General features: G+C 33.2%; 1 protein-coding gene across 2 annotated transcripts in view; it reads left to right on the top strand.

The window, feature by feature from the left end:
* SLO2 (slowpoke 2) overlaps positions 1 to 15,251 on the top strand; it is a 48,259-nt gene that overhangs the window by 7,490 nt on the left and 25,518 nt on the right. For both annotated transcript variants that reach the window (XM_088030573.1, XM_088030574.1), the window contains exon 2: positions 9,059 to 9,259. In XM_088030573.1, the coding sequence (XP_087886699.1) occupies positions 9,060 to 9,259 (200 nt within the window). In that variant the 5' untranslated portion in view covers position 9,059. The remainder of the gene's footprint in view (positions 1 to 9,058; positions 9,260 to 15,251) is intronic.

Below are 15,251 nucleotides of genomic sequence, written 5' to 3' on the forward strand. Positions count from 1 at the left end.
GTCTCCATGGCTGCTATCGCTCATTATAATCTTCGGTTCGGTTATATTCCATTTTTTCTCTTACAACCTTCGCCAAACAATATGAATAACCTAAAATTAGAATGAGTGACAAACTGTAATAACACAAAAACAGTTATCTTAATCATAAAAAGTGTGGGTGGAAATAATTTCCACCATATGGTTTGTGTATTGATTCAAAATTTACTTTTAATCAGATTTGCCGGAGCGCTGGCGGTGCTTTTATCTTTCGTGGAAATAAAAGTTCTACTTTAAATTCAATGTACCTGCAGATAAGTCACCTTCCGATTTGTACAGAAAGTATCGAGAAAAGTAATTACATTTTTAATAAAGCGAAAGGATTTTGACAACAGATTCTGTTGGGAATAGAATGAAATTTGTACTGGTCAATTTAAAACATTATTGAAACTAAATAAATTTAATTATCCTGTAGGACGAAAGCTCGGTCTTTAATAGCCCGACTAGGTAAAATGCTAATTTTGTTGTGTCTCGATCTCGAACCCGTCTGGATTAAATTTAGATAGCAGAAGACGTTTTGACATTAAATTGAGATTGATGTCTGCTACAAAAACTCTCTTTCACTTTTTTTTACATTGGTTTTATTGTTAAATATGTATAATGCTCGGAATGTTTTAATTTGCGTTCGCAACATTATCCACGCTAATTCAATTAAAAACTCCTCTACTTTGAAATTCCACATGAATTGGCTGCAATAAAGTGAATTCAAAATTCCGTGCATGAGCCATAATTCAGTGGGTACGTATGACTCGAATTATAATAACATCGAATAAGTTAATAAACTGATTTAGGTTCGGATCAGCTTATAAATGGGACAATCAGTCAGTTTAACATGTCATTTGAAAATTAATTAATGAACTACCCACAACAGCTCTCTTCGGAATCCAATTGTTTGAGTAGTTGATTAGACTTCCGACTTGAGACCCAGGGGGAATGGCTTCGGCTGCACTGAACAGGATTTTGTTTCTCGTAGGACAAATTTAATGCGAGCATTAACAATATCACTGTCTAAACTAACGCAATCCTGGCGTTTCGATCGTAAACAATTCAATAAAGGGAAATGTCAAATTCAGGTACGGGATTGCACTAAATTGGACTTGTAGCCTCGGTAATTAAATTTGAATGCTACTAGTTAGATTGAGATTAGGGGCAATGAGCGGTCGAAAGTCAGAGATGTTGGTTTAAGGGAGAAAAATTGATTATTTGGGCTTATAATGGAGTTGTGACAAGCTATTATTTGGATTACTAAAGTGATGAATGGGGGTGTTTACTCTCGGCTAATTCATTTTCATAATAATTTATTTTGTCTTTTTATAACCTACATCAACTCCTTTTATTTGAAGGTCAATTAGTTCATTTATCTTCATTAAGTCGGAGGTTTTACAAAAAGTCTTTAATGGGAAGAACAGATGCGGCTTTTTGCAGATTTACATATTTTGCATATTTTAAAAGGGAGAAAGTGCGATGCGAGTGAAAAATCGCTCGTAGTTATTTAAAATATGGTTTAGAAATAAATGGGACGGAAAATAAATGTAAATGAAATGTAAAGCACGACTCAAAATTTATTGCGACTGTTTAACTTCACTCACATATTGATTAGGAGAATACAATTTTCTTCAGAGCTTTTTTCAAAAACTACAAAAATTAAGCAATTTGCAATGAACAAAATACATGGAGAAGCTAGTGAAATATTTTGATATATTTTTTAAAGAAATCTGTAAGTATTTTACAGTGGTCCAATTTTCCAGATTTTACTCAATTTATTGTTAATTTTTTGTCGAAATATAATATATTTTTTAAATGTTTTTTTTGTATTGAAACAAAGCTATTCTAACATTCCGTATCGAAATGGATATTCAAGCATTGAAAACAAATACAAAAATAGCGAAAATAGCATTGTTTCAAGAACAAATTAGGAAAATATACCTCGTTCGTTTTATAAACTTGGATTTGTGTCTTAAAATTTGTCTTATGAAACTCGGTGTTTTATTATAGTATTACGACTACGAATTGATCCACCCACCAATAAATCTCAATAAATCTCAATAATTTTCGTCATCACTTTTCTTAAATATCCATAATTTTAGATTTTTTAAATTTATATTTTCCGATAAGATTTTTGTGGAGAAAAGTCATTGGTACTCATTTACCCAGAATTTTCAGCGGAATTCAAAACTGTCCTAATTAAACAAATGACAGATTTTTTGAAATTTTTCGTTATCTTTGGAACAAAATTCTTTAATACCAAATCTACTCGGAAAACTCTTCAGATTTTCTACAATAAATGAATTCAACAGGTGGTTTGGTCACTTTATTCAGAACCTTACTGCAAAATTTCAGATAACTTTTTAGTTTTACGTGTGTTTTAATTAGAGCAATTTCTTTCTCTGCTTTGTTTTTTGTCTAGACTGGAATATGTTTACTTTTGCGAAGTTGTGATGTGAAGCTTAAGGTGGAATTATTATTAGCTAGTTTTACATCACCGCGTGTTCATTGTAATCTAAATTTACATTACAATGAATAGAGAACTGTGGTGTATGTTTAAAATGAGCATAAGAAGACTACCAAAAATTGAAGTATCAAATTTGGTATCTGTTCAGCGCTACACAAAATTTAAAGTGGTTGTAAAAAATTGGTGGATGCGCCAGATCGAAGAACTCAAATTTTTTATGAAAGTTTAATTTTATGACTTCTTTAGTAAACTTTGTTGTATTAAATGTATTTACATTTAGAGAATATAATTATAATTAGGCTTTAGGAAAGCTAAAAATTGGTGGATGCGCTGAGTGTAAATAAAACTTTTAATTTTAACGTTTTAAATGCAAAAATTAGATTTTCTTCGAGTTGGTTCAGAATTAAAAGATGTAGGTACATACACAAATGGTGGATGCGCTAAATTGAAATATTTCAAGTTTTAGGATTGCTCAATTTACTTTACAGTTTTTATTTTATTTTATTATTTTTTCAGATTTATTTATATCGTTCTGATGCTTTGAAATTCTTCATATTTTTGCATATTTTCAATGTTTTAGATTTTTTATGTTTTTCCGTCTTGAAGTTTTAGATTTTTTATATTTCTCAAATTTCTTAGATGTACATTCTTTAAATAATTTTTTTTGTTGAATTGGGTAGATGTTTGTGTGTTTTAGAGATTTTTGCATGCTTTTCATATCTTTATATTTCCACAGTTTTAGATTAGAATTTTAAACTAGACACTTAATATCGATTCACAAAACATAAAAATCAAGTTACCTTTGATTTCTGTAAAATCAGAGTGTACTTTTCAATCATCATTTCATGGGACTGTACTTTGAAGTTTGTTGTCAATGTTAGTTCAGTTTGTTTAATTTTAGTTTACCTTAGAGAACTTCTTAGTGTCATGTTGAAACTTCCCAATGCAGAAATTATCTATTTCTTACGCTTTCTTGCAGTGAGTTGAAATTAAACATTTAATTTTGAAGTTTTGGCATTAAAATTGTCAAATGTCCATTTGGTTACCAATCTCACCAACTGTTCCGTTTAGGGTTATTTTTTATCGCCAACTATAGTAACTTTTATGTTTTGTGAATGGATATTAGTTACTTTTTATTTAATTTACTATTTATTTAAATCTCGGTAAATTTTCTAAAATCTTTACAACAGGAGTTTAAAATAGGTTTTTGAACTTTCTGAATTGCTAACTAGTATGGTCAATGTGTTTCCTGATTGATAAATATCAGATATTCTTGTTGTTTAAGTTTATTTTCAAAGCTTTGTTAGAGAGCAATTTATTGTTATTTCAAATTTAGTGTTAATAAAGTGGTTTGTTTTATTACGAATACGGAGAAAGAACCTTAAACTTTTACTACTTAACTATATGTGTATGTAAATATTCCGGAGAAGCTTTATCTACTAAATCGGGATTATTTTATATCGTGCTGTTTCTAAAACCGAGGTTTATTAAACAAGTTCAATATCAGTATTGTCTAATTTTATCCAGAATCGTTAAAATTTCATGGAAAATTAAAATAGTCTCGACTAAACAAAAAGCTCTAGTTGTAGAGCTCTTAAGCTTTCTTCGCCGTTAAAAATGTAACGACGTGTAACTCTAACAAATCAATAACTGTTTTAGATTTAAACAAGATAAAACATTCACCAGATCGTAAATAATAAAAGAGATAATGCTTCGGTTTTCAGCTAGATAAAAGTCCGGAAGAGTTTTTTACGCTTGTAAAGCGTGTCTGTGTAAATAAAAATGTAAATCCCAAACTGCAACCTCTGCGAATGAAAATAACCCCGCCAATTTGTTATTTTAATTTGTTTTGATCCCGGCTTTATTCTATAAATAATTAAAACTGCGTTTATATTGTCAGTCTGCAATAAGCCAACGTCAATTATCGACCTATAAACCGCGTTAGATTTCCCGATCAGCAACACTTAATTTAAGTTGTCGATGCTTCAATGAATTCATTACAACTTCGTGAGGAATTTCATTTCAAAGAGATAAAAGCACAATTTTGCTTGATATTCCAAATTAATTAAAACTGACTTTGGAAGGTTGAGCTTGCATTTATGGTATTGTTTTTCTGGCTGATGCATCTTTATGTTGAACGAGGCATGTCGATGTGAAATCTAAACCGTCATTGTCTTACAGACAATAAGCTGCTGTAGAAGGATAATAAGCTTTATAGCAGAACAGGATTTTGCTTCTTTCCAGTTCTGGTGAATCGAAACAAACTGAAAGGTATTCGAAAAGACAAGTATTTGATGGTTGTATCGATGTTGCCTGATTGTCGCTCTTCCCTGTGCGACCTCTCTTTTCTGACACGTGTAAGTAGAAACACTTTCTCTTTTGCACCGAACTATTTTCAGACGTATCAGTAGGGGTATCTGAATCGTCTGAAAATTACATTTCGCTCTGCAAATATTTGCCACTGTAATAGGTAAAATCATCCGATCGACGTTGTTTCGATTAGAAAGATTGACCTCTTGTGGCGGACGAGAGTTTCGAGGATTCTACTTCAACTTCCAATCCGAGTTCTGCTCTTAATTTTTCGCGTAATGTGGGAATTCTTTGTAAGAAAACACTGCGATTTGCATATCTAAAACTTTGTTATAGAGTTTCCTGCAAATTGTAAGAAACATGATAAGTTTTGTTAAAACCGGCAAGTGCAACTTTGGGTTTTCAGATCGTATTTCAGTTTAATGAGGCACCCACAAGTGAAGCACTTTAGTTTTAAAATGTACAATTGAGCGTTTGTTTTTGTGCGAATTAGTCGTTATAGAAATGTTATTTGCCTCATAAAACAGGGATTGATCACGTTCTGTTATTTTGATGTAGTTTGGTATCAACAAGTGGTGTTTTCGTTGGTTGCAAAAATTTGTTTGCAATTACGAGTTCAAAATCTGTCAACAAGTGGTACCAAAAACTATCGCGTGCACGAATTTAACCTGGTATCGATATCACTGTATTTACAAGAAATTTCCGGTAGATAAGATCACAGAATGACAATCATTTTTCGTTCCGGGAACAAACATGGTGTTAATTAACTAACGAAATTACTAATGAAGTACTTTCATAAATACATTCCACTTACATCCCCCACGGTAATCTTCCTTGAAATAATTAGGCGAGGGTTGCTTTACCACCACTCTCGAGAACGTCACCTCCAAAGAGAAATCCTTCCTTCCAATTTGCCCCATTAATATCCAACGAATCGAACTATGTAGATTAAGGTTTATACAAATGTCTTACCCAAATCTGTGTTCCAAAATTAATTAATTAATTAGCAACATTTCGATTCTTGCAAAAGGAGCCGTCATCTGCAGTTTTTGGTGGGTTCATAAGAAACGAATTTACCTTGCAAGGGATGAACCGCCAAAAACGCAACTTTCCTCCCAAACTAATCTGTTTTTTATTTTTTTCAAATCACATTTATCAAGTTTATTGGCGCAAAGAGACGCCGACATCCAGCGAAGGAGAAAACTTGACTCTCATGGGAAACATAGAAAAATCGCGAGATGTTGCATCTCTTGATATATTCGGATAAATTCTCGCTCGCTTAAAATATTCTATCTGCAAATTTTTTATTGGTTTATTTAAGAAACGTGTTTACCGTAGAACTTGAGCGATAAATGCGATTTAGTATGACTTTAGGCGGAAGTGTCGACATGTTTGACAATTCGAAATGAGATTTTTGGAATCAGTCAACAGTCAACTTTTAATCAAAGGATTAATAATTCAGTCTTTTCCAATAAAATTGAAGAGAAAGTCATTACTAATGTTCTATGTTTAGTTTAACGACTCTCATTGTCTTCGAGTTTGATGAGAGGACGGTTACATTATAATAGGTACAATTTTTTTGATGCGTGTTAAGACGAGTTTTAAAATGATTGTTAAAGTTTTATTGACAGAAAGATGTTATTTCCGCCGTCCATTAAACTCATTTTGATATTCTGTAGATAATTACGCTCGTTAGCGTGAATTATATATAAATGACGAAAATGCATTATTGAATAATTTTTCCTGTAGCATGTGATCTATTGCTTCAATTTCTTGCACGAAATTATGTCACGTAAAGTCAACATTAGCGGACAGTTGAAGGTAAAATGCCGTATAAGGATAATGAAAATTATTTATTGTAATTATTATGTACCAAGGGAGAGAAGACACTTTTCTGGCCCGAGCGTTTATTTTTATATATAAATAACATTGTTAAAAAAATTTAATATAGGCAAAATATGTTTTTTTTTTATCTACTTGTTGGAGAGAAATTTAATTTCACAGTTTGGACATGACATGTTTATCGCAATAAAATTAAGCGTAAGAAACTCCGACAGACAATTTATTATTATTACCCTGTTTTGATTCGGAGTAGCTGTAAACAAATAAACTCTTCTAGACACATCGTAAGATCTTGATTAAAACTACCTTTATTTTCATTCCATACCACATTTTTTTTTACCAGAATACCAATTAATTTTGAGTCGCAGATTTCCTGCAGATTTTCTGACAAGATTTGCAACATGCACCTGAACTGCTGTTAGAATCGCTTTTATGTGAGCACACACCTGCAACTAGCTTATAACAATTTAAATTTACAAGCTTGTATGCGTAAGAGTTTAATTTTTACCACTACAGCTGGTGGAGGGGTTTAACACACTTTGCATAGTACCATACCTACCAATTCTAAACTCCAGGTGGAACGTTAAGTGCCGAAATTTATCCGCTCTTTAATAAGGTAAATTTCTGATTGATTCTCTTTAATTTTTATTGGTGTTATCTCTGGTGTTGGGAAAGAAAAGTGTCTGTATCCTTCCGAAATTTAATCCTAAAAATGCAGTAATCTGAGTCGTCCTAGTTACTTAACGTATTGTTGACTATACGTGCCCAGATTGTGTTTCACTAATTAAAGCCAAGAAATTAGCAAAACAAAGAGGTACCGATTGAATGTTATGTAGACGTGGTGTACGTGTTCACGATTTTCTCCAACCCTGTCCTGGTTAACATGTTAATTGAGAAAGCACAACTCCTGAATAGAGTTCCAAGTTAATAATTCATATCCGCTTCATGGCTTCAATGGTAATGTGAAATATTAGTCATTATGGCGATGGAAATTGTCACATAGTTTGGCTAAACACTGCCAGTTTTCCCTATTGGAAGTAATTAAGAAAATGTTACGTAACAAAATAAAATTCTTACTTTTCTGGTTGTCCTTCCATATAATCAGTTTTGAGAACTTGTTAGTCTCCATTTTGAAAGGACATTGGATTCACTTATGCAGGCCATTTCATTCTTTCAGAGTATTCTCGAGCGCACAATGAGATTTCCCATACACCCAATATCTATTCATTTTCTATAATAGAGCCTAGATAACCATCACTCTCTGAAATAAGATTTTTTTATCCAAATGGGATGCTGCTGTAAAACCTGATTATCGCCGTCCTCAGCTTAGCAAAATCCAATTTGTGTTGGTGATATGAAGAACAGTTTATTTCCCAAGTTTGCCAAACAATTTTTCTTGTTACTGACAAGAAACAATTTATAACACTGTCGAAATGAATTTTGATACTTTTTAACACTTGCACGTTTTGATGATGGTTTCATTATTAAATATTACCGAAGGAAAAGTGAAGACGACGCTCGATATTTGAGATGCATGTCACGCTATGAACCGTTCATTTATCTTTGTTTTTTATTCACGAAGACACCAGTCGGTGGTTCTTCTTTACGCTGGCATGGGTCAGTTGTCGTCGCGATTTCCACAAGGATTCCAAAATCATTAATATCACTCCAGGGATTTCTAGAGTGGAATAAATTTACCGGAGAGACGTTTAAGAAGTTAAAGACCAAATTTATAATTGATCATATAAATCATTTCGTCTAAAACTTACCCCCGATGAGATATAAAATCGCACCATTCGTTTTCTTTACGATGACTTTTTCTCTTAGACGTTCTAAACCACAGCAATTTCGTTGAGTGCGCTTTTATGTAAATTTCGGTCTCAGTTTTTACATATTGGCAGTCGTACGCTTCATATGTTCTCTAACGGCTAAGTTTTTGGCTGGATGCTCGGATTGTGAATTTGAAGTTTCTTCCTCTTGATAAATTTTATGGAGCATGAAGATTTGAGCTTTCGTGTAACAAGCTCACGTGCTAGACGACGATAAATGGCGGGACCAAAAGCTCCAAAAGAAACGCACGTCGAAATTATATGAATCATAACACATTTCTGTGGAGCATGAAAGGGGTTTGGAGGAAAGTGGACAGCAGATGAAAGAGGCTAATGGATGGTACTTTCGGTGAAAGTGTTTCCCATGCTAAGCTTAATTTTGACGATTTGTCGCGCCTTGCGGTCGCAAAGCTCGTAAGATTTAGCTTGGAGGTCTTAGCTTTGTAAATAAAAAAATCACGACGATTTGAACAGGCACTTTTCTCCGCACTTCCTATCCATCTTGCATGTCATTCCTGGCTTCGCTTCTAGCATCCTAGTGTGACTTTGAAGAATGTAGTAGTGGCTAATACAGGTCCCGTGTACACAGAATGTCTATGTACTTCTTCCGGCTGCACAACCTCCGCAGAGCCGAGGAGGACAAAAAGAAAAAACAACAACGACGCAAGGGAAAAGTGGTGGGCTGTCATCGTTACGCGAACGCTTTGACACTGGCGCCAAGCAGACTCTTCGAGAGGCCACCACTTACCCCATCGGACAGTCTTGACGAGGTGGCTTTGCAGATTCCCAGGTGCTCTCCATATGTAAATATGTTATATTGTTTTATGTGGTGTTTCGTGTGCGAAAATGTTGTTAAAGTAGAGAATGAAGCGTCATCTAGCGAACGGTAGCGCAGGCTCGAGGAACCGGTCGGTTATTGATCGGGCGGGCGACTGGCGCGAAGTTGGATGGTTTCAAATTTAATTTAGCCAACTACTGCATTTAGTTGAGGGAGTTTGCATGCTGATAGTTGCCGGTCTGGGAGGAACGTAAATAAATATTGCTCTGATGTAACAGAGTTAAGTAAGATCTTAAAAGATTACATTCTCGTGTTCTCCAAGAAGAATAGTAACATTTTCGCTTAGGGTCTTTTATTCGGTCAGAACAAATATTCTTCGTTAAAAAAACAATATAAGCGACATAAGTCGTTGTGTGCTTTTTCTGCAGTGACAATACGAATAAATAGAAGCATGGAGCCAAATTTTCATGAGTTCTCTGTGGGTGGTCAGATCAATTCAATGCTTGTTTTTTCATACAAAACTTTAGAATCAGATGCATGTCAAGTATTATAACAACAGTACAAAAGTTCTGGACCGATTCAGTAGAAATTTTCCATTTTCCAATGAGTTTATCTTTATTGCAAGCTTTGAATTAGTTTCCTTTTGACACACTTCTCAGATAAGTATCCATAAAAATCGTCTGTAAAAGTTATCATAATTCAGGGCGCTTCGCAAAGCTCTTCTAATGAAACGACTTCTGATTATGTTGTTCTGGGAGGATTACAACCGGAAAGAGAAAATCAAGCCGCATGCATTTTTGTGTTTGACAAAGTACCCACTAAAGCCATAAAGCCCAGAAAAATTACTTTTTCTCTCAATTCAGCAGTTTACAGCTACATTCACAGCCAGATTGTAGTTGAAAGGAAAAAAAGTCCATTGACATCAATCGTAGCTATTTGATTCCAATATGCAATTAACTAGTTTTGCATAAAATGCATTTGAAAGATTAGACTGCTTGCATCTACTGGGTTCATTGCAACTTATTATCGTTGGTCACAGCTTTTTATTCCGACGTGTTAAACGAATGGTATCCGTGACATTGCTCATTCATACACCTTTTTAATTAGCAAATGGAAACTATTATTTAACGAAGCAGACGCCAGGCCTGGCAGTGAGATCTGAAAGGTTACTTTTTTGTCATGAAACGTCGACACTACAGCGGAATGCACTTGCAATCAACTCTCTGAGGATATTCTTTCAAGCGCACTTGCTCAAATGCTCAGTTTCTAAAGTGAGATATTTATGCCATTTGTATGCAGATAATACTAAGGAGCGTAACCTTTCAAAAAGCCATTGTTTGAATTGGTGTTTTGTAATGGGATTCTGTTGTCGTTTGAATAAATTTTTAATGGTATTTCCCTGGTTTTAAAATGCATAGTGTTTCTTTTATACAAGAATAAAATTTATAATGCGTTTTATTGATTCTCGATTTATGACTTATTCAAATGGGTGTTTATAGGTTTTTCCATTTGTTATACAGATTTTCAACCCTTTTATTAATATGCAATAACACTGTTGGAAAAATCGGGAAATTTCCAAGCACGCATGAAAACATAATGTGGGTAAGGAAGCACTCAACATTCGCTACCGCTTTTCCGTTACCAAGAATGAAACCTAGGTATTACATTTACACAGTGCAGAGTTTAGACGCTTTAGTGGATAAAAAGATTTTAAAAAGAGCGGTTAGGAGTTTTCCTTTTTCATTTTTAATTCTTTCAGAAAATGTATGAGGCTATCAATTTTTAATCCTTAATACTGGTTTAAACTGAAGGTGAAATACCTCGCTTTCATTATTGATGAGCTGTATATGGGTTAATTTAGCTCTAAATTTTAAACTTTTGATATTATCAAATGGAGAGGAATTGGGAGAAACAAGACATTTATTTCATTTATAAACGTCTGTACAATGTGGTAAATTTAAAATCTCGAAGACCGCATTGGAAAATTTGTGGTTACTTTTTATAACGTTTATTTTTAATGAAGGCTCAAATACCGAATAACATATTTGATTATACGCGGTTAGAAAAACTTTGTGTATATTTAGTCTGACAATATTTTCTTGGTGCCACACAACATAGTTTATTGTAAAGAGTTACTACCTGTTGTTTTGAATGGGTAAAGACGAGGGCTAAGTCAGATTCTCGTGCCAAATTGCAAAATTACGGACACAGGAGACAAATTTAGAATTGTGTTAAACTAAATTAAACAGTTCTTATTCGTGTAGTTTTATCAATACAGCAATGAAACTTAAGGAGATTACTAATTTTATTCTGTTAAGTTATTGTACCGAATGTCCAAATTATTAAATAAAAGCGACAAATTTAATAAATGTAATTTTAATTTTACTTTTTAGAACCATGCATATTTTCAGAAATGTGGTTTCGATACCACAGCAATAAAATTTAGACGCGTTATTGCCTTTGACTTCCTTATTAAAAGTGCTAAATTTCAAAAATCTTGGACACAAGAAGCAATTTTTAGAAACAAAAATTTGAACCATATGACAGTTTCCAAAGAATTATTTTAGAAATGCCACTGGGAAATTAACAATTTTGAACTCGATGATTAACACTCCCAAAAATTCAAATTTTGGAACAGGTGAGATAAATTTTAGAAATTGTAATTTTTAGTATTGTGACATTTTTTTTTAAATTACACAATCTTTAATAGATCTAAATAGCCAGAGCAATGAGCAATTAGGGAGTTTTCTGTTCTTGTATGGAATTCCTAATTTCAGATGGTCAAAATTTAAATTTGTTTTTTATAATGGGTTTGGATTTACTAGCAAAGTAACCTTGTCTTTAATGTTTGCCTTTGTTGACCTGTATCAATTACATGTCAAATTCAATTTCGTCTAGACAAGAAAAAAATTTCATTGATTTTATGTATGAATGGAATTTTAATACAAAAATTATTACTAACGACATGTAAAAAATTAAAAAGGATACTTATATTATTTTCTGAAGCTTCAAAGGCTTACAGAAAAAGCACTTACATGAAACAACAAATAGAATTTCGTTGAATAGCCTACATTTTTAACATTCATAATAAAATTTAACTTAAGATAGATAAATTGGAAGTTAATTAAAAATTTTAGCAAAAGGAAAACAAATTAATTTTTCGTTCTTTAGCAAGGCATAATTAAAGAACTTCGATAAGATGATTAAAAATGTTAAAATAAAAAAACGACCTTCTCAATGTTCGTAATCTGTTACTTTGTGCAGCTAGTGCTACAAAGCTGTGCTGTTTTAAATCCAATTTTAATCCATTGTCGATAACTGCAACCTAGTCAGATCATGGAATTTATTATTTACTTTGGTTGTAATAATAACAATTATAACGATAATTGTAATTTTTATTTCTCTTTACTCTCCTTAATTTTTATCAAGATTAAAAAAAAGTTTTTACAAGTTGTGTTTACATTGTACATAATACCATTAAAAGTAGTTTTTTTAGCGGTTTGTTTCTGTTTCTTTTATTTATTAATGATAGGACTTTTGTAACAAAACCAAAATAGAGTAGAGTGTATTTTTGTTATGAAAAACAATCGTTTAGGAAACTGTGTGCATTGAATAATTAATTCCCTCTTCAATCCATTAACTCTGGAGATATATGTGTGGTTCATTAATATGGTATTGTTTGGATAGGCATGCATTTCAATGTTTATTTGTAAATTGCCTCGATTAAAGAAAGAAAACAACGTATTTCGTTATATCCTACTTTTTTAGATTAATTTTATAGCCACGAAAACGAACACTTGTTTTGTTTTGGTTCGGTTATAAATACAAACTAAAAATAGAAACCAATTAAATGAAACAACATTATACTTTAGCACCTGAATTTTACCAAAAACTGCCCACTTAATTATTTATAAAAATTCACCAAATTATATGATTCGCTTTCTGCCCTCAACCCTTACAAACGACCCCGACCCCAAATCATCTGATCAAACTAGCAACCCATAAATTTTTAAGTAAACCCAATAGAGGTAACGTGGGTGTACTACCTCCACGATTCGGACACAGCCAAATTAGCACCCCTGTTCTAAGGAAACGGTAGACAAGACAGACTGCGTGTCTGTGTGGTAGTAGCGGGGGTGGCGGCATGTGAATCGGTGGCGGCGATACAACGAGTGGCAGTGGCGTGAGCGCCCTGTGCGAGTATGAAGCGCTCCAAGTGCGGGTAGTGTAAAGACCATGGCTGCCTCCAGTAGGTACAGTTCTTACAACTGCCTCACCAGTTGGGACAGCTACGATAAAATACCTAGGTAACGGGTGAGATGAGTTTTTTCTTGAACTTGGAAGTTTGTTAGGGAAGTTTACGTAAGTTTGATGAGGATGGTGACACTAGCGAAAAGTGCATGTGACACATGACATTTGGTGGTGACCTTAAGGATCAATAATTATTTATTAATAAACGGTTTTTGGGGTTGTTTAAGATTTGTGCTGATTAATTTTAAAATTTTTATCAAATTCTAAACTTGACATTTAAATTTGAAGTAGAATAAAATCACAAATAAACAAAATCTGAGTTTGTAGAAGCTCCACCAATTTTAATATAATTATGTTATTTTGCATGCAACTGAATCCCAAATTAAAAATTCTCCGAAAAAACTCTTCATAGAAGCTAGTATTAATTAAACGTCAATAATGTATCATTCTCGGTATTGATTTATGCCACGTGGAAGAGCGTTCCAATCTATCCCATGCGATTATGGAAGAACATTATGGAACATTGTAGACACATAATGTTAATGGCAAAGCTCTAAAATAAAATCAAATTTTGTTAGTTGTTTCCCGACTACCTTCAAGGTTTTACTCAACACGGTCCTAAAGGAATTGGGTAATTTCAACTTCTCTCCAGCTTCGTTAATAAACAAAGTTCAGCTTATTACATTTTTTCAGGATTAAAATAAAAGTCTATAAAGGGAACAACGAATTAGACTTTTTGATCGAACATTTAGCTCTCGTTATATTCCACTGGTTTGGACACATAATTGCACTGAAACTCTAATTGTGTTTATTTCCAAATAAACGGATTTATAATGTGAGAGCGTTAATGCAAATTGTTTTAGACACTAATTTCGGGGTTGCTAGTAACGAACATTGAAAGGTCACAAGTTCTTGTATACGACTGCTTGTTAAGCAACACTGTTTGAGTAGAAGATAAGTTTTAATTACATTTTTAATTATCAGAACACGCCTGGACTTGTACTTTAGTGACTTATTACCGTTGTGGGCTGGGTGCCATTCATTATTAATGTCAAACTTACATTTTATTCAACAAAGTTCCGAATGTACGTGTCCAATGTCGGAATGATTTTAGCGCGGCTTGGAAGGTTTGAATTTTTCAGCATGTCACTTTAACTTTTTGATAATATCTAAATTTATGAAAAAAAAATTGAAAGGTTTGTAAATGAGGGCCAACAAACTGAATGCAATATTGTAGTTAATCTTGCCGCCATTTTGGTTTAATCATATTTATTGATCGATTCGAGTTACGGTTATTGGGCAATCGTTAATTCAGTCAAATTAAGTACCCCGAGAAGCGCCCATAAACCTAGAAAAACTACAGCTTGTAAAATTTCTTTACACGCAGTTTCCATCATAGAGATTACCACTTTATAAATTGAACAATAGAGTTAGATTACGGTTTTAGGATTCATCGAAATCGCCATGGTTCATTTTATTAAACATCCTTTACGCTCGAATGATGATCTAAAACGAAAGTGTTAGTTTAAAATTGTTCATATTAGATAGCTTTGCTTTTGTTGTTTGTTGTTAATACAGTGGGCTTTACTAAAGAAAGGAAAAGTGGCGATGTTTCGTTTATCTTTAATTATTTCGAGGGAACAGATTCTTTGTGTGTTTTTCTGCCTGATGGTGCTTAATTTAAAGCTGCAAATCTAACGGTTTGAAGCGAGGTTTTTGTTTACATTGTCAAAGATTTCACTCAAGGGGAGCT

The sequence above is a fragment of the Gnatocerus cornutus genome, chromosome 2 (genome assembly GCF_029298725.1).
Source record: "Gnatocerus cornutus isolate USDA-ARS CGAHR chromosome 2, icGnaCorn1.1, whole genome shotgun sequence".
Taxonomy (NCBI): domain Eukaryota; kingdom Metazoa; phylum Arthropoda; class Insecta; order Coleoptera; family Tenebrionidae; genus Gnatocerus; species Gnatocerus cornutus.